This window comes from Nannobrachium achirus, assembly GCF_963921795.1.
Source record: "Nannobrachium achirus genome assembly, chromosome: 22".
In the NCBI taxonomy this organism is placed as follows: domain Eukaryota; kingdom Metazoa; phylum Chordata; class Actinopteri; order Myctophiformes; family Myctophidae; genus Nannobrachium; species Nannobrachium achirus.
The window spans coordinates 79618-102156 of NC_137829.1; the positions used below are offsets into that span (position 1 = coordinate 79618).

Consider the following 22539-nt stretch of genomic DNA (forward strand, 5'->3'; position numbering starts at 1 on the left):
AACAAATATGAGACAATTACTGCTATGACGTTAAAGGAGTAGTTCACCCCCAAAATGACTTTTTTTCCTATTGATTACTCATGCCATGGAGATTAGAGTTCAACAATGTTTTTTGGTTTTTGTCACATTCTTAAGACAAAAAATTGATTTGTGTAAATGTACCCCCCATTCGTTCCGGATGGGGACCCGTTTCTAAACGGGTCCCCATCCGGAACGAATGGGGGTAAATTTATTGTCATCACATTTTTGTCTTAGGAATGCGACAAAAAACTAAAAATATTATTGAACTCTAATCTCCATGGCATGAGTAATCAATAGGAAAAAAAGTCATTTTGGGGGTGAACTACTCCTTTAATAATCTAATCTGGAGTCATCAAATCACAACCTCATGACTGCCTTGAGCTTTTTTAATTTGCTCTGGAAAAGCATCTTGCTGCTGTCTGGCAGAAACCATGGATTGTATCTCCAGATTTCAATGTGTATTATTTTGTCAATTAATGCCCAAAGTAGCAAAAATAGCCAATTTACAAGGTCACAATGTGCGACGTAAACTTGAAGATCGGGTATTTTTACTTATTGAAAAATGTTGAAAGTGAAAGTGTTTAAGTGTGTCTATGGGGTTTATAAATTAATATTTAACAAAGGAAAAGTATTAACAAGAACTTAGGACTAAATAACTACCATTGGAACATGAAAACTAACCTGGCAGTGACAATATGCTGTATGTTCAAGGATGCTTTTACTTTTTAAAATGTCACCCATGTAAAATAAAATAAAACTGTTTGTCTGATGTCCACTGGCCACAGACAGAAGGAGATCCGCAGGGCGGGCAGGTGACAAGATGGCTCAGTTACTTGTGACACTGGGGTGGAGAGGTTTGACCCGAACACGACGGGACAATCCTAGCCTGAGTCCCTGTCCTGGAGACCGTCCTGGGACCGTCTGTCCTGGAGACACCGTCTGTCCTGGAGACCGTCCTGGGACCGTCTGTCCTGGAGACCGTCCTGGGACCGTCTGTCCTGGAGACCGTCCTGGGACCGTCTGTCCTGGAGACCGTCCTGGGACCGTCTGAGAGGACCCAGGGCTTCTGCCCACGTGACCTGAAGACATCACATGACCTGAAGACATCACATGACCTGAAGACATCACATGACCTGAAGACATCACATGAGATTGACTAGGGCTGTCATGATATGACATTTTACATGACGATTAATTGTCACTCAAATAATTGGCGATTAACGATTTAATCGTGTTTTTGTCTTTGACAATTACATTTCTGTTTGGCTTTTAGGCTTTGAAGTTGCACATGGCAGATATGACACATAACCTAAAAACACGAAGAAATTACTGGCATATTCGACAACTTACTACTTAAAAAATAACATTGATAGTGGAAATAGCCGATCTACAAGCTCACAACTATCTGCTATTTCCACTATTTCTGAAATTTTTCAACATTCGCTATTATGACGATTATGACAAAATAATTGCGATAATGTCAAATAATCACTATTAGACGATTATGTAATAATTGTGACAGCCCTAAGATTGACCTTTCTTTACAATCAATTTAAAATGTAGGCATTTAGCAGACACTCTCAATCCAGAGCCATTTACAGTGAGCAAGGACTACACACGTTAAAGGAGTACCCCAAAATGACTTTTTTTCTATTGATTACTCATGCCGTGGAGACTAGAGTCCAATAATATTTTTAGTTATTTGTCGCATTCCTAAGACATGTGATAACAAAAGATTTACCCCCATCCGGAATCAATGGGGGTAAATTTACTCAAATAAATTCTTTTCTTAGGAATGTGACAAAAACCCAAACATATTATTGAACTCTACTCTCCATGGCGTGACTAATCAATAGGAAAAAAAAGTCATTTTGGGGTGAACTACTCCTTTAAAACATGAAATTCATAGCAATAATAGTAAAATCTAGCATCATAAGTAAACCAAGAGCCTATCAGTCTTAGCCTAGCCAGCTAGACATCCTGGCCCATGTTAAAACAAGGAGGGAATGATACTGCAGTTAGTTTATCTAGGCTGGTCCCAGGCTGTATCAGTCTAACAGTTAGTTTATCTATACTGTATCAGTCTAACAGTTAGTTTATCTATAGACTGTATCAGTCTAACAGTTAGTTTATCTATACTGTATCAGTCTAACAGTTAGTTTATCTAGGCTGGTCCCAGGCTGTATCAGTCTAACAGTTAGTTTATCTATACTGTATCAGTCTAACAGTTAGTTTATCTATACTGTATCAGTCTAACAGTTAGTTTATCTAGACTGTATCAGTCTAACAGTTAGTTTATCTAGGCTGTATCAGTCTAACAGTTAGTTTATCTATACTGTATCAGTCTAACAGTTAGTTTATCTAGGCTGGTCCCAGGCTGTATCAGTCTAACAGTTAGTTTATCTATACTGTATCAGTCTAACAGTTAGTTTATCTAGACTGTATCAGTCTAACAGTTAGTTTATCTAGACTGTATCAGTCTAACAGTTAGTTTATCTAGACTGTATCAGTCTAACAGTTAGTTTATCTATACTGTATCAGTCTAACAGTTAGTTTATCTATACTGTATCAGTCTAACAGTTAGTTTATCTAGGCTGGTCCCAGGCTGTATCAGTCTAACAGTTAGTTTATCTAGGCTGTATCAGTCTAACAGTTAGTTTATCTAGACTGTATCAGTCTAACAGTTAGTTTATCTAGACTGTATCAGTCTAACAGTTAGTTTATCTACACTGTATCAGTCTAACAGTTAGTTTATCTATAATGTATCAGTCTAACAGTTACCTGTAGTTTATCTAGGCTGTATCAGTCTAACAGTTAGTTTATCTATACTGTATCAGTCTAACAGTTAGTTTATCTAGACTGTATCAGTCTAACAGTTAGTTTATCTAGACTGTATCAGTCTAACAGTTAATTTATCTATACTGTATCAGTCTAACAGTTAGTTTATCTATACTGTATCAGTCTAACAGTTAGTTTATCTAGACTGTATCAGTCTAACAGTTAGTTTATCTAGGCTGGTCCCAGGCTGTATCAGTCTAACAGTTAGTTTATCTAGGCTGGCCCTAGCCTGAATAAATGTACCCCCACTCTCTCCGTCACACTCACACATTTCACTTAAGTGTTACGGGCACAGTTTATGGTTATGGGTCCAAATGGTTACATTAACATTGAGCTTTGATATGATATGGGACCCACCCCCACCCGTTCTCTTAGACCAGCCAACACAGGGATGCTGACAGAACCCTCGCTAAAACCCCCGGGACAAAACTCCACTCGTCCGAGACAGTTTGCCCTCCTGGCCCCCAAGCTGTGGAATAAACTCCATGTCGCACTTAGAACAACAGACTCACTCGCTAGCTTTCGCCGTGGACTGAAGACTCACCTTTTCAGACTCCACCTAAACCCTTAGCACTACTGAAACACTCAATGACCATACATGAAGCTAGTTAGCATTTGTTTTTAGGTTTTTTTAGAATAATTTTCTTTACTGATTATATTGTTTTTTTATATTGATATTCATATGCATTTGTTGATGATGTTCTGACATGTTATCTTGTTTATTATAGTGATGTATTATCTGCTTATTGTAAGTGGCTTTGGATTAAAAGCGTCTGCTAAATGCCTAAACTGTAAAGTGTAAACTTAGTACAGAGTCATACCTGGAGGATTCCACTTTGGTACTCTGCTGCCACCTGCTGGGCTGAGAGGGTGACACCCAGGGCTGCTGGGAGAGGATGCAGTCAGGGGAGGACTTCTGATTGGTTGGGAGATTACTGTGGAGACACATTGACCCATGAACACTTCTGATTGGTTGGGAGATTACTGTGGAGACACATTGACCCATGAACACTTCTGATTGGTTGGGAGATTACTGTGGAGACACATTGACCCATGAACACTGAGTGTGGGGGGGGGGGGGGGGGGGGGGCGCATTCGAGAGAGCTCGCCTAGAGCGCCGATTAGGCGCGCTACGGCCCTGCATGGAGGATGAAAGTTTGCACCGCTGTGGTGGAGCTGTTTTAATCCCAACGGCAACGATAAAGGAGAGCCCAGCCCAGTAACGTAGAGGAAGTGATCTGTACACTTTGCCATAAAAAGGTGCCAGCCAGACAGACGTGCTGCTAATACAACAAATCTACAGATCCACTGCCCACAACAATACGCCCAACTGGGAAATAAAACGGCAGTAGACAGTCCAACAGCAGCTGGTCTAGCTTGTGAACGCGACACGTTCTGAGCTTGTAGATCTGCCATTTTCAGAGCGCAACACCCGAACGCAACTGGGTTGATCTCTTTTCCACTTTCTTGATGTTCAAAAAGCAATTAAATTGATCATTTTCTTCATTAAGCAGTACAGTATGTGGATTATCAAAGCTCATACTATCATAGTGGTATACATTACATATAGCCTAATGAAGGGGGGGAAATAGACAATATATTCGTCAATCGCAATTGTTTTGTATGAAGATTAATCGTCTCCAGAAATTCCTAACCGACAGCCCTAACTATAAGTTAAGGTTTTAGGCATCATTTTACTGTAATAAATGTCATGTTGTTAGGGGAGGGTCAATCTTTTGTTTTAATGCCTGGGGAGGGTCATTGATTTCCCCCCCAATTGAGAGGGAGGGTCATGGCATTTTATATCAGGGTTTATACATTTTATATCAGGGTTTATACATTTTATATCAGGGTTTATACATTTTATATCAGGGTTTATACATTTTATATCAGGGTTTATACATTTTATATCAGGGTTACATTTGCTCCTATAAAGCCCTTCAATAAAAAACGAGTGCTCTGACAACAGGTATAATGGTTACTGGATAACAGAGTTGGGCCTGCGTTCCCAACTTGCATCGTTCCCAACTTACATCGTTCACAACTTACATCGTTCCCAACTTACATCGTTCACAACTTACATCGTTCCCAACTTGCATCGTTCACAACTTGCATCGTTCACAACTTGCATCGTTCCCAACTTGCATCGTTCACAACTTACATCGTTCCCAACTTGCATCGTTCACAACTTACATCGTTCCCAACTTGCATCGTTCACAACTTGCATCGTTCCCAACTTGCATCGTTCACAACTTACATCGTTCACAACTTGCATCGTTCCCAACTTGCATCGTTCACAACTTACATCGTTCACAACTTACATCGTTCCCAACTTACATCGTTCACAACTTACATCGTTCCCAACTTGCATCGTTCACAACTTACATCGTTCACAACTTGCATCGTTCCCAACTTGCATCGTTCACAACTTACATCGTTCCCAACTTGCATCGTTCACAACTTGCATCGTTCACAACTTGCATCGTCACAACTTGCATCGTTCCCAACTTGCATCGTTCCCAACTTGCATCGTTCCCAACTTGCATCGTTCACAACTTGCATCGTTCCAACTTGCATCGTTCACAACTTGCATCGTTCACAACTTGCATCGTTCCCAACTTGCATCGTTCCCAACTTGCATCGTTCCCAACTTGCATCGTTCACAACTTGCATCGTTCCAACTTGCATCGTTCACAACTTGCATCGTTCACAACTTGCATCGTTCACAACTTGCATCGTTCATAACTTGCATCGTTCCAACTTGCATCGTTCACAACTTGCATCGTTCCCAACTTGCATCGTTCACAACTTGCATCGTTCCAACTTGCATCGTTCACAACTTGCATCGTTCACAACTTGCATCGTTCACAACTTGCATCGTTCACAACTTGCATCGTTCCAACTTGCATCGTTCACAACTTGCATCGTTCCCAACTTGCATCGTTCACAACTTGCATCGTTCATAACTTGCATCGTTCCAACTTGCATCGTTCACAACTTGCATCGTCCCAACTTGCATCGTTCACAACTTGCATCGTTCCCAACTTGCATCGTTCACAACTTGCATCGTCCCAACTTGCATCGTTCACAACTTGCATCGTTCACAACTTGCATCGTTACAACTTGCATCGTTCACAACTTGCATCGTTCCCAACTTGCATCGTTCACAACTTGCATCGTTCATAACTTGCATCGTTCCAACTTGCATCGTTCACAACTTGCATCGTTCCCAACTTGCATCGTTCACAACTTGCATCGTTCATAACTTGCATCGTTCCAACTTGCATCGTTCACAACTTGCATCGTCCCAACTTGCATCGTTCACAACTTGCATCGTTCACAACTTGTGTGGTCCCAGAGTAATTTTATAAAATTATCAAAAAATGTTTTATGCAATCAATTTGATTTTGATTTTATTTGATTAACTGTGGCACCCCTAAAAGGAAATGCAGCATGCCGTTTCTCAAGTTAAGCTTAAAGGGATATTCCACTTAAAAAAAAAACTAGTGGTCATTTTATTGTCTAATCAGGCTTTTAGGAACACCCTGGACAGTTTTTAATTTGCTTGATTCAATATTTAGATATTTGATGTAAATGTTACCAGGCCCTCCAGGCCCAGGGCCTCTCCCCACACACACCCATTGTAACTTCAAACTTCATTTTAACCATGATAGATTCATTAAAAACACACATTATATTTTCTGGTGACTCATACTACCCTCCTAATACGTGAGCAGGCTGTGTTTTTTCAATAACTTTTTTCATTTCTTTTTAATAATTATTTTTGGTATTTCATTTTTTCAATTTTCTCAAATAATTATTAAAAATAAATGAAAACAGTTATGGATAGAAAAACGGCATGCTCACGTATTCGGAGGGTAGTATGAGTCACCAGAAAAAATAATGCTTTAATCATTATGAAACAATTAAAAGTATGGTCGCTGTATATAGCCGCTTCGGAGACTTTAGGCCTGCCTCCTAACTGTATCCGGTCGTATTTCCTGTTTAGACCGGATCTAGGTTTCCATATCCGGTCTGAGAGCCCATCGCAGCTGCCGTCCCATAGGTTTGCGTTGTAAACAGAGGAAGGAGCTGCACGGCCATATCATCGTCTTTTTTCACACGTTTTTTTTTATTTGATAGCTGTTTGATTCTTGTGCCCGCATGGCATATGATCCGCGCACATATCGTCTGCTATGTGTGCGAACGTGTCCAGGTGTTACCATAGCGCACAGCTGGCTGTTTCCAACGTTTTCTTAAGTAAATACTGGCGGATTCAGCAGGATACTGCCTGGCAACGGATTTGTCTATTCCAATGGATTTTTTTTTTATTCAAAAGCTGTCATCTTGTCTACCGGTCTACTACATGAGTCGCGCACAGATCATGCACTATGCGTGCACGTGCCCACGTTAAAATAAGGACAATTTGGCAGGAAAACAGTTCAGCCTATGTTTAAAATAGCAGCATATGAGTTAATGTCAAAGACAGACCTGCTGAGTGATGTGATTTGGAGGTTTTAGAGGGTTGTTTCTCTTTCTTGGAGGCGGGGGGCTTGGGGGTCCGCGGGGGTCCCCCAGGGGGCTTGGGGGTCCGCGGGGGTCCCCCGGGGTGCTTGGGGGAAGCTTTGGTCTTCTTCTCCGTCTTGGTCTTTTTGTCCTTCTTGCTTGTTTTGTTGACCTTCTTCACAGTGAACTCCTCATCCTCACTGTCGGGCGCCTCACTGACATCACCGTCATCACCGTCATCGCCGTCATCGCTGTCATCGCTGTCTGTTTCTGAACACAAAATCAAACACAATTTGTTGATCAAATGATGTCAGTATGGTGACATCATTATTAATGACACAAGCGATGACAATGTCGACATGTTTAAAATGCTGGACTACCTAAAAACAAGCCCCCCCCCCCCTTTTATATTCATATGCAATATGGTCGTTCTTGTGCAAGTGTGTTCAATATACATAACTGTTAACAAAACAAATAGATAATGTGATCTGAAACAATGTTTTGTGTGCTTGTCCCTGATATTTCCGTCATCACACACACACACACACACACACACACACACACACACACACACACACACACACACACACACACACATTTTTTTTTATTTCTGGTTTTATTCAAAGCAGAAACTTTTTTTCTCTTTCCATTAACTTGTAATCAAGGCAAATGTTTGAAATAGTATTGTTTTGAAGTCATATCGCCCTTATATGGGATACTTAAAGTGTGGTTCCTGTGGAAATAAGCCTCTGCTTTCTAGGATCTCCTTTTAGTTGACCTTGTACCAGTGATTTGTACTGTCATGAAACTGTACTTTTTTTTATTGCAAACTTCTAATAAATTCTTCAATCAATCAATCAATCAATCAATCAAAAGCCCACCGGCCTGCCCTAACCTGGTGTCATTTTGGGCGTCCAACAAAGTAAATCGTCTGTCGGGCAGAAAACCTCCATCTCCAAGTTATAAATTTGTAAATTTTTTCGCAAAGCAAAGCCCTGCTTCATCATAGAAGGCTGTTGCACAAAAGTAGTTAAAACAGTAGATCTACAAGCACACAACGCCTCGCAGTGCGAGGCGTTGTGTGCTTGTAGATCGGCTGTTTTCACTAGTTTAAATCATTTTTAAAATGATAAATACAAAACAAACGGTTTTGTACATACAAGGTTTCCACCCGACAACGACAAAATATAACTCATGTAATTGGCCCACTGGCTTGTCACTTGTCATGATCTGAAATGGCAAATCTTTGAGTAGCAGCAGCAGCGCTATAGAGAGATCTCTCTCTATAGGGCCTCTACAACTCTTTTTCCCGGGCTGAATCAGGGGCCCAGCACGTCCCTGTCACATAGTAACTTACTATAGATAGTTCATGATTGGACCGCAAGGCCACACCTTTATTAGACTTTGTTATGTCCTAACCTGGTGTCATTTTGTTATGTCCTAACCTGGTGTCATTTTGTTATGTCCTAACCTGGTGTCATTTTGTTATGTCCTAACCTGGTGTCATTTTGTTATGTCCTAACCTGGTGTCATTTTGTTATGTCCTAACCTGGTGTCATTTTGTTATGTCCTAACCTGGTGTCATTTTGTTATGTCCTAACCTGGTGTCATTTTGTTATGTCCTAACCTGGTGTCATTTTGTTATGTCCTAACCTGGTGTCATTTTGTTATGTCCTAACCTGGTGTCATTTTGTTATGTCCTAACCTGGTGTCATTTTGTTATGTCCTAACCTGGTGTCATTTTGTTATGTCCTAACCTGGTGTCATTTTGTTATGTCCTAACCTGGTGTCATTTTGTTATGTCCTAACCTGGTGTCATTTTGTTATGTCCTAACCTGGTGTCATTTTGTTATGTCCTAACCTGGTGTCATTTTGTTATGTCCTAACCTGGTGTCATTTTGTTATGTCCTAACCTGGTGTCATTTTGTTATGTCCTAACCTGGTGTCATTTTGTTATGTCCTAACCTGGTGTCATTTTGTTATGTCCTAACCTGGTGTCATTTTGTTATGTCCTAACCTGGTGTCATTTTGTTATGTCCTAACCTGGTGTCATTTTGTTATGTCCTAACCTGGTGTCATTTTGTTATGTCCTAACCTGGTGTCATTTTGTTATGTCCTAACCTGGTGTCATTTTGTTATGTCCTAACCTGGTGTCATTTTGTTATGTCCTAACCTGGTGTCATTTTGTTATGTCCTAACCTGGTGTCATTTTGTTATGTCCTAACCTGGTGTCATTTTGTTATGTCCTAACCTGGTGTCATTTTGTTATGTCCTAACCTGGTGTCATTTTGTTATGTCCTAACCTGGTGTCATTTTGTTATGTCCTAACCTGGTGTCATTTTGTTATGTCCTAACCTGGTGTCATTTTGTTATGTCCTAACCTGGTGTCATTTTGTTATGTCCTAACCTGGTGTCATTTTGTTATGTCCTAACCTGGTGTCACTTTGTTATGTCCTAACCTGGTGTCATTTTGGGCAGATAATCCTCATCCTCATCCTTGGACTTGGCCCCGCCCCCCTGCGGCTCTCGTCTGGACGGGGCGCAGGATGAGATCTGATCCAGACCTGAAACAAAGTTGTTTATTTGACAGGGACAGGGACTCATTAATGGACATGTCAGTTTTCACTTCAATGTAAATGAGCCAGAGTTCAGAATTTTCATCTGTAGTCCCTGGACCTTAGTGGTGATCAACCCCCCCCCCCCCCCAATCCAACCCTTGATGCTGAGTAAATGGTAAATGGTAAATGGTGCATTTATATAGCGCTTTTATCCAAAGCGCTTTACAGAGATTTTTGCATTACATTCACCCATTCACGCACACATTCATACACCGGTGGCAGAGGAAACCATGCAAGGCACCAACCTGCTCACTGGGAGCAGTGGGGTTCAGAGTCTTGCCCAAGGACCCTTCGACATTAACTCAGGGGGAGCCCGGATTCGAACTGGGAACCCTTCGGGAACCCTTCGTGCTCTAATAACGGTTTCTCTACCCCTGGGCTATGCCGCCACGAGTGCCAAGCAGGGAGGCATTGGGTCCTATTTTTGTAGTCTTTGGTATGACCTTTGACCCGGCCGGGGAATTGAACCCCCGACCTCCCAGTCTCAGGGCGGACACTTTACCGCCATGGTCGGCCCCGGTTTGGATTTTAGTTTCGCGAGCGTTTGTGAACAAATGGATTTTCTTCCTCAATCGTCAGTGGACACTCACATGCACACGCACAAAGCTTCCGAGGCTCTTCAAAATTAAAGCGTAAGTGAACGACGGCACCAGCAACAGCTAGACATGTTAGAAACCTTGGCTTCCATTGTGTTAAGGGGCGGCATAGCTCAGGGGTAGAGAAACCGTTATTAGAGCACGAAGGGTTCCCAGTTCGAATCCAGGCTCCCCCTGAGTGAATGTCGAAGGGTCCTTGGGCAAGCACTTTGGATAAAAGCGCTATATAAATGCACCATTTACCATTAAGGAGGTGCTAGTAAAAGCATTACCGTAGCATTAAGGAGGTGCTAGTAAAAGCATTATCGTAGCATTTAGGAGGTGCTAGTAAAAGCATTTAGGAGGTGCTAGTAAAAGCATTACCGTAGCATTAAGGAGGTGCTAGTAAAAGCATTTAGGAGGTGCTAGTAAAAGCATTTAGGAGGTGCTAGTAAAAGCATTAAGGAGGTGCTAGTAAAAGCATTAAGGAGGTGCTAGTAAAAGCATTAAGGAGGTGCTAGTAAAAGCATTAAGGAGGTGCTAGTAAAAGCATTACCCAAAACAGCGAGGTTCACACTGCAGTTGGAGATGTGCTGCACGGTTGGAGGAGGAGGTACATTCTCTTCTTCTTGTGTAGGACAGTCTTGGACACCTGCCAAAGAAACAACATACACAACAATCACACGCTGTTCTCTGCAGGGTTTCCACACATTTTTACCAATGAATTTCCAAAACTTTTCCAGAATATTCTACCCAATTTCCAAGACTATATTATAACAATAATTCTGCTCAATAACAAGTCGCTTACTCCTATACGCAATGCCTAAAGACAGGTAGTGTATGCCAGTGGTTCTCAAACTTTTCAGGCCGTGACCTCCGAAATTATCATGTTTTAACTGGGGACCCCCCACCCTGACGAGCACTAAGAGTTGAGGAATTTTGTATAACACGGTTCTATTGTGAAAATAGCCGATCTACATGGTCACAACGAGGCGATGTTAGCATGTAGATCTGCTATTTTCACAGTTTCTGCCTCTAATATTTGACAATTTGGCCAATGTTTAATTAGTCATTTCAGAGGTATTAACAAAATCAATAACCAAAGACAATGCATAGCTTTTTTTCCAGGACCTTCCAGGACCCTTGATCAATTCCAAAACTTTTCCAGTACTGGAAAAAATATTTTTCTAATTTCAAAATATTTCCAGGAATTTCATGACCGTGGGAACCCTGTCTCTGTGTCAACAGAATGTAGACGGGTTTGCTGACCACTGCACCTTCTTAAAGCTATACACACACCTGTACTGTTGGGAGACTGGTCCTCTTAAAGCTATACACACACCTGTACTGTTGGGAGACTGGTCCTCTTAAAGCTATACACACACCTGTGCTGTTAGTAGACTGGTCCTCTTAAAGCTACACACACCTGTGCTGTTGGGAGACTGATCCTCTTAAAGCTATACACACACCTGTGCTGTTGTGAGACTGATCCTCTTAAAGCTATACACACACCTGTGCTGTTGTGAGACTGATCCTCTTAAAGCTATACACACACCTGTGCTGTTGGGAGACTGACCCTCTTAAAGCTATACACACACCTGTGCTGTTGGGAGACTGGTCCTCTTAAAGCTATACACACACCTGTGACGTTGGGATCCTCTTTCCCAGAATGCATCAAGGACAGCGTGAGGGCAGCTTCCAGGTCCCGTTCAAACACCTTCTCAACCAATGGTTTCCTAGGAATCAAAAAGGACAGAGTTTCAGTTGAAGTTCATATTATATATTATATCATATATTATACTTCATTACGTAACGTAAGTAAGTTCATATTACTTACGTTACGAGAGGCTCATTTCAAGTAGGCCAACAACAATCAAGTGATTATTAGTGATTGTTACCCGGCTTGTTTGGATGCTTGATTCTGATTGGTCGAGCGCTGAAATCAGCGGTGAATTATAGGCGTATAATGACCGCTCCGCTCTATAATTCACAGCTGCCTAATCAAAGGCTCAGAGAGCAGCTGCTGTATTCAGGCTGCACTGTGTGAATTTAGTGCCGTGTCCAACATGGCAGCCATGTAAACAAACACACAGCGTCATTTACAACCAAACGTTGCTCTGAAGAATGTTTTAAAAACATTTGAGGCGAGAAATAGACGACGCAGTAACAGAAAATGGATTCTATTTGACCAGCACTTCCTTGTTTTCCAAGGCGACCGTGTTGTGCTCGGGGGGACGCACTTTCAGCCGTCTGTAAACAAGGAAACACTTTGTTTTGATTTTAGTTTTGAGTCAAATTATTAATTTTATGTATTAGCCGGGTAATAAGTGCTATAAGGTCTAGCTGCGGGCTAATAATTCAGGCTTTTGCAAATCCCGCCCCATTCTGCCCTGTTACTATGATGGGACATTAACCCTGGGCAGATTGTTTTTATAGTGGCAGTGAATGGGATTTTTTTTTTTTCATAGCCTCATTATTGCAATTTAAAGTATCAAAGGAAAAACATCTAGGTGATATTAATAAAAAGGGAAGACAAAGGTACAGTAGTTACATTGCAAAACAGGGGTTTCCCCGAAAATATATGTTTTAATTTGTTGAATCCCAGTGGGACAGAATCACTATTGCAGATTCTTTTATAGTGGAAGTGGATGGGATTTTTTTTTCCGTCATAGCCTCATTACAGCTATATAAAGTACCAAAAAAAACACATCTACGTGATATTAATAAAAAGGGAAGAAAAAGGTACAGTAATTACATAGCAAAACAGTAATTTTCCCCCGAAAATATATGTTTTAATTAGTTTAATCCTCTGGATCAGAGAGAGAATAGAAATAGAAAAAGAAAGCGCATTGCATCTTGGGTAGGAAGAGGAGAACTATAATCTGTTCTCCTCACATAATAGGCTGGCTTTTCGTAATTCTGCCCATTTAAAATATATGTACCCAATCGTAACTAGTTAGACCATTGATAAGGTCCATGTGAACTAGTTTGTTGAAGCTTATTCATTATGATGAGCGAGATCGCGCCGTACTGCCGCGGCCGTACTGGACGAAGGTCGTGCTCCGCACTGCGGACAGTTGCTGAAAGCCTGAAACAACATTCTCCACTGCACAAACTCCACCCCCGATAGCAAAAAGTGAATGGTTTTTTCTGGTTGGCCAGTCAGGGAGTCTCAGGGACCAATCAGAAGGCTGACAAACGGTGAATTCCCCTCGGCTCCGCCTCGGGGAATTATTAGCCCGTCGTGTCCATATAAGCCATAATAACCGCGCAGCGGTCATTATGGGTTAGTCTCCGTAGAAGTCTAGTCTCCGTAGAAGAGCTGGGAGACCAAACACAACCAATTCATTTTGTGTCTTCTTGATACTATAACACTTATTGCTAGTGATTATGGGTTAATTATCTGTGCACTGTCGGGTTACTATAGTAACGTAGGCTGCTACTGGGGCTTGCACAGATCTACAAGCTCAGAACGCGTCGTGGATGCAACGTGTTGTGAGCTTGTAGATCTGCTCCTTTCAAAGCCAGACCCGCTGTGCTGCCTGTACGGGGATGTATAACTCGGGCTGTGGAGCGGCAAATTCTGGGCAGATGATTGGAATATTTTGGCTTATCGCCGAACCTTAATTGATAGATACGGGGGTGCGGTAATTACCGCAATACCGGTGGTAAATGGGAAGACGGTAACCGCGATAACGCACGCACGCACACGCACGCACGCACGCACGCACGCACGCACGCACGCACACACACACACACACACACAAGGTAAATAATCCATGGTCATGGCTCTTGTTGCATCATGTATTTCCCACCTGTCTTGACCGCTCATTCTGGACTGTGAATCTCTCTCTTCCTGACCAGAGGACTTGCTGCTTGAAGATTTATTTTTCTGCTGTTTCACTTCCTCTCTGGCCTTTTTGCGGGGGGGAGGAGCTTTGGCACTGGAGGAAAAGTCATCTGATTCAAACGAGAAGAAAAGAAACAACTCTTGATGATGAGGAGATCGGCGGTTCTGAAACGTTTTCATTTCAAGGACCAACAATTTGCAGGGGTCTCAGAGGGGTCTCAGAGGTCTCAGAGGGGTCTCAGAGGGATCTCAGAGGGGTCTCAGAGGGGTCTCAGAGGGGTCTCAGAGACACTTGCCTGTCGGGCAAGTACAAAGGTCATGCCCACTTGCCCGAAAAGTAAATTGTCCATTATAACATGATAGGTACGATTTTAATTACCGCTCAATTTAACACTTATTTCTTTACTTTCTGGGACTGTGCGATGAAAAATGTCATACCTCAATACCTCCAAATCTAAATACCAAATACTTTAGCTATGATTGAATATGTCTATGGTTTCACACTTGTTACTTTACATTTTAAGTGTAGCAACAGTAAAGACAGCACATTATAGGTAAATAGTGCTCTTATTTTACATTCCACAGACCAGAAGACACAGCGCACTGGCCACGTTCAGGTGTTTAGACAGATATCTGGTGTTGTGTTTATAGACGGTTGTGTCCCCTCTCAAATGAGCACTTGCCCTGTCGGTCAACCTGAAAGCCAACTTCACCTGCCCTGACGTTTTATTTCTCTGCCGGGGGGCAGGTGGGCAAGCCTTAGTGTCAATGCCGGTTTAACTTAATCATTTATTTAACATGCATCACCGGAACTGAAACAACAGAAGTCAATGGAATGGTCTTGTACAGTCAGTAATGTGCAAGCTTAAGTCATTCATCTTATCACATTGGATATGGATATCAAATCCAGCTGTTTACTTTCAAGTTGGCTTCATAATGTTCTACACCTCATTTTGGAAAGGCTCACAGCACAAGCGTAATTTGTATAGGGTTGATGGGTTTAATAAACCCCCTACTGGTGACAGTATAGTATTGTATAGGGTTGATGGGTTTAATAAACCCCCTACTGGTGACAGTATAGGGGCTGTTAAGTCTGACATCATTTTGTAGGCAGAGGAGAACTTTTGCCCCCCAAAAAAGTGAATCTTTTTACTATTTTCTAATTTTTCTTCTCTTTGTTGTTGAAAGGAAAGTGGTAGAATTATACTTTAGTCGTTATGTTTGTCTCAGATCTGTTGAAATAGCGAGGGACAAAGGACATCATGGGATTTCTAAAATTGGAAAAAATAAAATTCACACTGAGGGGATCGGTAGACAGATTTTTCTCGACCTGGCAACCACTTATCACATACTTTGAGGGTCTGAGGACACTTGCAGCAGACTGACCAACACTGTACAACTCAGAATATTTAATGGCCACCTCTCGGGGCAACTTGTAATGATATACATAACTGAGGAGGATGATGTCTGTTAGCACTCTATCGACTTGATCTGTGTAAATAATACAACTATGGTTTCTAGGAGACTTAATTCCACTGGTATTTTTATTATATATATTATATATATATATATTATTTTATTTTTTTTATTTTAATTTATTGTACTTAACCTTGTTTGTGTAACTATTTTTCTTTACTATCGTGCATATTGTGTACGCTGATTTATTGTTTTGTATTTATTTTTATTGTTACTGTCTTTTTTTTTTTTTTCAAGGAGTGACTAATGATAGCAATATGGGGGGAGGGTTGGGGAAAAGGGAAAAAAAAAAAAAAAAAGAATGTCTTTGCAATATTGACTTGTTTAATGTACAATGTTGAAATATATGTGACATGAATAAAGATATATAAAAAAAAAAAAGAAATAGCGAGGGACAGATATTGACAATAAATCTGCTTGGAGGTCTGACTACAAAATGATGTCACGGCTTAAAAGCCCCATATCGCCGTTGTCGGGTGAAAAACCTTGTATGTCCAAAACCGTTTGTTTTGCATTTTTCATTTAAAAAGTAATTTAAACTAGTGAAAACAGCCGATCTACAGGCACACAACGCCTCGCGGTGCGAGGCGTTGTGTGCTTGTAGATCTGCTGTTTTCACTACTTTCGTGCAACGGCCTTGTATGATGAAGCAGGGCTTTGCTTTGCGAAAGAACGTACACATTTTAAACTTGGAGATACGAGGTTTACACCCGACAACGACGATATGTATTTAGTCATGTCCAATATATTAGGGGTCTCTAATCTCCTAATCTATGGGCCCCCCTCACATCAGTACAGGGCCCTTTTGATCTGAAACTCATACTTCTCTGTAACTTTGTAAATAACCTTATACTGCTGTGCTGCCTCTGGGCAACTGATTTTCCCCCTTGGGATAATAAAGGTATCTATCTGTATCTATCTATCTAGCCGCAAATTGCAACACTAGATTTTATTTTAATTGGATGAATCCAGGGTTGCAATACCTCCCATAGGCAGCCAAAGCATCAAAACAGTTTTTTTGCTATCTGATTGTAATAAACAACTTCAAACTCACCAATATTGGGCCTGTATGGAAAGCTTGGAGTATCCTCTTTCTATCTGCAAAGTGTTTGTTTCATAAAACTCCACTGTAGACATGTTATGAGCAACTTTCTGTCAAGAAATCCAAGCAGACATGGTTTATTTTCTAAGTGTTGAACTTCGGAAGCGCTCGTCTTCTATTACGCAGCGTCCCGCTGCCTCCTGCATTATGTGACATTTAGAACCAGGTGGTCACAGGACCGTTGAGCGATTTTCCACAAGCGCTTCCAAACTCCAGCAAAAATAATCACCTGAAGCCAATTTCTTGATAGAAAGTAGCTCCTAACATGTCTACGGTTTATTTTTATGAAACAAATACTTTGCAGATAGAACGAGGATACTCCAAGCGTTCCATACAGCCCAAATACTGGTGAGTTTGACGCCGTTTAACACAATCAGATAGCAAAAAAACGTTTTGATGCATTGGCTGCCTATGAGAGGTATTGCAACCCTAGATTCATCCGATTAAAATAAAATCTAGTGTTGCAATTTGCGACTAGATCTAACCTATTGTTCCTTTTGAGGTTAACATTACGTTTGTTTGTATCTCTCTTGTATAAAATGAAAATAAATAGCCAAATAAATAGCCTAAATGATCTTAGCTGTGTATAGGTTACTGGGCTACTACCAGAGGGGACTGTGAGGTGCCATCCAGGCAGAGCGTGTTTGGTAACACAGTTCTCTCTGTTAGAGCCTCCAATCTATGGAACAGTCTCCCTACTGAAGTAAGACTCCAACTATCTGACCTTCAAATTTAACCTTAAGAGGTGGCTTAAATCAAATCAAATTTGTAATCATGAGTAATTATCTGCTCCATTGGTCACTGGAGTTACTCATAACTGGCTAGTTTTAGTCCCCTTTACAATTTACTATTTTACTTACTATTTACTATTACTATTTACTACTATTTTACTATTATCGGCTTCAACCGTTAGAGGTGGCTTAAAGCAAGTCAAACCTACATTCATGGGTAACTATCTGCTCCATCTGTCACTGGAGTCACTCAACCTGCTATAATGATGTCCCCTTAATGTTGTACTGTACTGTATTGTATGTATTGAATGTATATTGTATATTTTGTATGGATAGCCATACCTTCACCTTTGTGCAGCCTGCCCAGGGACTACAGATGAAAGTTAGCTCATGGCTAAATCTGGCTCATTTACAGTGATGTGAAAATTGACATGTTGATTAATGTGCTTTGTCCCTGACAAAATAATAATAATAATAATAATAATAATAATAGGTGACCATTGTTCTGAATTGGAATTATTATTATCTTAGTCTTTTTTAAGTTGTACAGTTTTCCTTTTAATGTAGCACTTTGAGATGTTTTGCAAATGTAAAGTGCGTTGTAAATAAAATGTATCATTATTATTATTATAAATGAATTCATTGAAATGAAATATGCGAGAACAAAACTCACCATCGTCGTCGTCAAAGGAATCACAGTAGTTGACCATCTTTGTTCTCCTGTTGAAAACAAATCTGACGTTAACCCATTTACACATTGACATACATTATGATGCATACTGTAGCTTGATTGATTGATTGATTGAAGACTTTGTCAGTTTGCATAGGAAAAGGTACAGTTTCATGACGGTACAGTTCACTGGTACAAGGTCTACTAAAAGGTACAGTTTCATGACGGTACAGTTCACTGGTACAAGGTCTACTAAAAGGTACAGTTTCATGACGGTACAGTTCACTGATACAAGGTCTACTAAAAGGTACAGTTTCATGACGGTACAGTTCACTGGTACAAGGTCTACTAAAAGGTACAGTTTCATGACGGTACAGTTCACTGATACAAGGTCTACTAAAAGGTACAGTTTCATGACAGTACAGTTCACTGGTACAAGGTCAACTAAAAGGTACAGTTTCATGACGGTACAGTTCACTGGTACAAGGTCAACTAAAAGGTACAGTTTCATGACGGTACAGTTCACTGGTACAAGGTCTACTAAAAGGAGATCCTAGAAAAGACTAAGCTTATAGACTTACTGTTTTCTTTTTTTTTTTGTTCTTTCATTTTATTTTATTTACATATCTACTGCATAGTACTGTGTTCTATTCGTCTGTCATTCAATGTTATATGAGATACTTAAATGGTTTCCTGTGGAAATAAGCGTAGTCTTTTCATGGATCTCCTTTTAGTAGACCTTGTACCAGTGAACTGTACTGTCATGAAACTGTACCTTTTAGTTGACCTTGTACCAGTGAACTGTACTGTCATGAAACTGTACCTTTTAGTTGACCTTGTACCAGTGAACTGTACTGTCATGAAACTGTACCTTTTAGTTGACCTTGTACCAGTGAACTGTACTGTCATGAAACTGTACCTTTTAGTTGACCTTGTACCAGTGAACTGTACTGTCATGAAACTGTACCTTTTAGTTGACCTTGTACCAGTGAACTGTACTGTCATGAAACTGTACCTTTTCCTATGCAAACTGACAATAAAGTCTTCAATCAATCAATCAATCAATGACATACATTATGACACATACTGTAGCTAACGTATGAACAAGGAGCAATAGATAAATGTCATTGTTTAGGGTCATTAAATAATCTTAAATGGTTTCACGTTAAGCTTTATAGAGCAGGGGTCTTCAACGTTTTCAGGCCAAGGACCCCTTAGTTGAGAGAGATTAAGCAGGGACCCCTTAGTTGAGAGAGATGAAGCAGGGACCCCTTAGTTGAGAGAGATGAAGCAGGGACCCCTTAGTTGAGAGAGAGATGAAGCAGGGACCCCTTAGTTGAGAGAGAGATGAAGCAGGGACCCCTTAGTTGAGAGAGAGAGATGAAGCAGGGACCCCTTAGTTGAGAGATGAAGCAGGGACTCCTTAGTTGAGAGAGATGAAGCAGGGACCCCTTAGTTGAGAGAGATGAAGCAGGGACCCCTTAGTTGAGAGAGATGAAGCAGGGACCCCTTAGTTGAGAGAGAGAGATGAAGCAGGGACCCCTTAGTTGAGAGAGATGAAGCAGGGACCCCTTAGTTGAGAGAGAGATGAAGCAGGGACCCCTTAGTTGAGAGAGAGATGAAGCAGGGACCCCTTAGTTGAGAGAGAGATGAAGCAGGGACCCCTTAGCTGAGAGAGATGAAGCAGGGACCCCTTAGTTGAGAGAGAGATGAAGCAGGGACCCCTTAGTTGAGAGAGATGAAGCAGGGACCCCTTAGTTGAGAGAAAGATGAAGCAGGGACCCCTTAGTTGAGAGAGAGATGAAGCAGGGACCCCTTAGCTGAGAGAGAGATGAAGCAGGGACCCCTTAGTTGAGAGAGAGATGAAGCAGGGACCCCTTAGCTGAGAGAGAGAGATGAAGCAGGGACCCCTTAGTTGAGAGAGAGAGATGAAGCTGGGACCCCTTAGTTGAGAGAGAGAGAGATGAAGCTGGGACCCCTTAGTTGAGAGAGAGATGAAGCTGGGACCCCTTAGTTGAGAGAGAGATGAAGCAGGGACCCCTTAGCTGAGAGAGAGATGAAGCAGGGACCCCTTAGTTGAGAGAGAGATGAAGCTGGGACCCCTTAGTTGAGAGAGAAAGATGAAGCTGGGACCCCTTAGTTGAGAGAGAGAGATGAAGCTGGGACCCCCACAACCTGTTCATAGATTCCATGTAGTTTCATTGTTTGACAGCACAATCGTCAGTGTATTTTGGATTCATGTCAATTTGTGTTTTCAGATATTTAACCACTTGAACCGTCAATACTTAATAAACTTGACCTTTCAATCTGTACTTAGTCTGCTCTTTTTTCCCCTCTACACCAAAGCTCTTTGCTGAAAATAGCCGATCTACAAGCTCAGCTTGTAGATCTCTTTTTCTGCCTTTGTATTTGATGTTATGCTTTTGAAACTGATTTTATCCTAGATAAAGTACTATGTTCTATCCGTCTGTCTTTCAATGTTATATGAGATACTTAAAGTGTGGTTCCTGTGGAAATAAGCCTCGGCTTTCTAGGATCTCCTTTTAGTTGACCTTGTACCAGTGATCTGTACTGTCATGAAACTGTACTTTTTTCTATTGCAAACTTCTAATAAATTCTTCAATCAATCAATCAATCAATCAATCGGCTGTTTTCTAAAGTTCTCAGAATATGGAGTGGTATAAAAAAAAGCAGAGGAAAAAAAGTTTCTATCACACAAAGATTTGGAGGACCCCCTGTAGTAACTCTGAGGACCCCCTAGGGGTCCCGGACCCCCTGTTATAGAGATGTTAAGTAACTTTAAGAACAGTTGTGATGATGAAATACTAACCTTGGTGCTCGCGTTGTCTGCATAGTGAAACAATGCTAATGCTAATGCTATCGTGTTCAAGAGTTTCACTTTAACGTCCTAAACACAGTTACAGTAACGGTGAAACGCAAAGAGACTTTAAAACATAAAGAACAGCTTCATAAAGAACAGGTTCATTAGTTTAAAACATTATTAGTTTATTAAAATAACAACTCTGATGTACTGTGTTCTGTTTCAAGCTGCCCGCCCGACATGTTGACCCATCTGACCGTTCAGCGCACGCGATTCGACGCTTAATGAATAAAAATAGTCAACAGCCATTTTTGTTATTGTAAAGTTACTTATTTATTTGTTTTATTATTATTATTTATGTATTTATTTTGCGTATGAATAAATATATTGACCTGTCGAATGTATGTGGGTTCCACCGTTCCACTTTTATTTTGGAATGTGTCGAATCTGCTGCTAAAGACAACAAGCTGCGTTTTTTCAATCTTTATTCAAACATCATGACGTACAATTAACAAGACAATACGAAACGTGAAACTGGCGAATATAGGACTTCCGGTGTTAGAGTGTACGAATATAAGACCTTCAAAATAAGATGTCAGTAATTAATGTTTGTAAAGAGCGTATATTTATTATAAATAATACATTTACGATGTATGTATTTTTACATTTCTTATACTGGTGTACTTCAAAGTGCCCTAACATGTTTTTTTTACCGATTTAAACTGGCTATTGATCCCCTTCCCCAGTAAATTATGCCTTTCTGATCCTGTTTTGCACTTAATCTGGATATTGTGTTAATTTTTGCGGGGAAAAGTAATTTAATATTAAAGCAAATAAAGAATGATAAAACAACAAAATTTGCTCCAATTAATAATAGTAGATTGTGCAGGTGAGAAACACGAATAATGAATTCAAAGCGTAGGCTATATTATTTAACAACATACATACACCATAGGTTTGATTGATTGATTGAAGGCTTTATTAGAAGTTTGCATAGGAAAATGTACAGATTCATGACGGTACAGTTCACTGGTACAAGGTCTACTAAAAGGAGATCCATGAAAAGACTAAGCTTATTTCAACAGGAAACCATTTAAGTATCTCATATAACATTGAATGACAGACAAATAGAACACAGTACTATGCAGTAGATATGTAAAGAAAAGGGGGAAAAAAAAGAAAAGAAAACAACAAATCTAAACAAACAGTAAGTATATACAAGGAATATACAGTAAATCTAAACAAACAGTAAGTATATACAAGGAATATACAAGTATACAAGTATATACAAGGAAGGGGCAGGGAGGGTAGGGTTGGGCTAGGTTTTTTAC

At 40.6% G+C, this 22539-nt stretch overlaps 1 protein-coding gene across 3 annotated transcripts; it reads right to left on the minus strand.

Annotated features, from left to right (window-relative positions):
• Positions 1 to 492: 492 nt before the first annotated feature.
• Positions 493 to 21451, minus strand: LOC308307692 (uncharacterized protein). Of its 3 annotated transcripts, none has more exons than XM_080752960.1 (9): positions 21218 to 21451; positions 18391 to 18437; positions 14374 to 14518; positions 12200 to 12294; positions 11115 to 11210; positions 9825 to 9929; positions 7351 to 7635; positions 3681 to 3794; positions 493 to 1100 (listed from the first exon to the last, which is right to left on the minus strand). In XM_080752960.1, the coding sequence occupies exons 1-9, from the start codon at positions 21238 to 21240 to the stop codon at positions 847 to 849; spliced, it is 1164 nt and encodes a 387-aa protein (XP_080609086.1). In that variant the 5' UTR covers positions 21241 to 21451; the 3' UTR covers positions 493 to 846. The 3 variants fall into 3 exon arrangements, with proteins under 3 accessions (XP_080609086.1, XP_080609085.1, XP_080609084.1); XM_080752959.1 differs by having other exon boundaries at positions 493 to 1118; XM_080752958.1 differs by having other exon boundaries at positions 493 to 1136.
• Positions 21452 to 22539: the final 1088 nt, after the last annotated feature.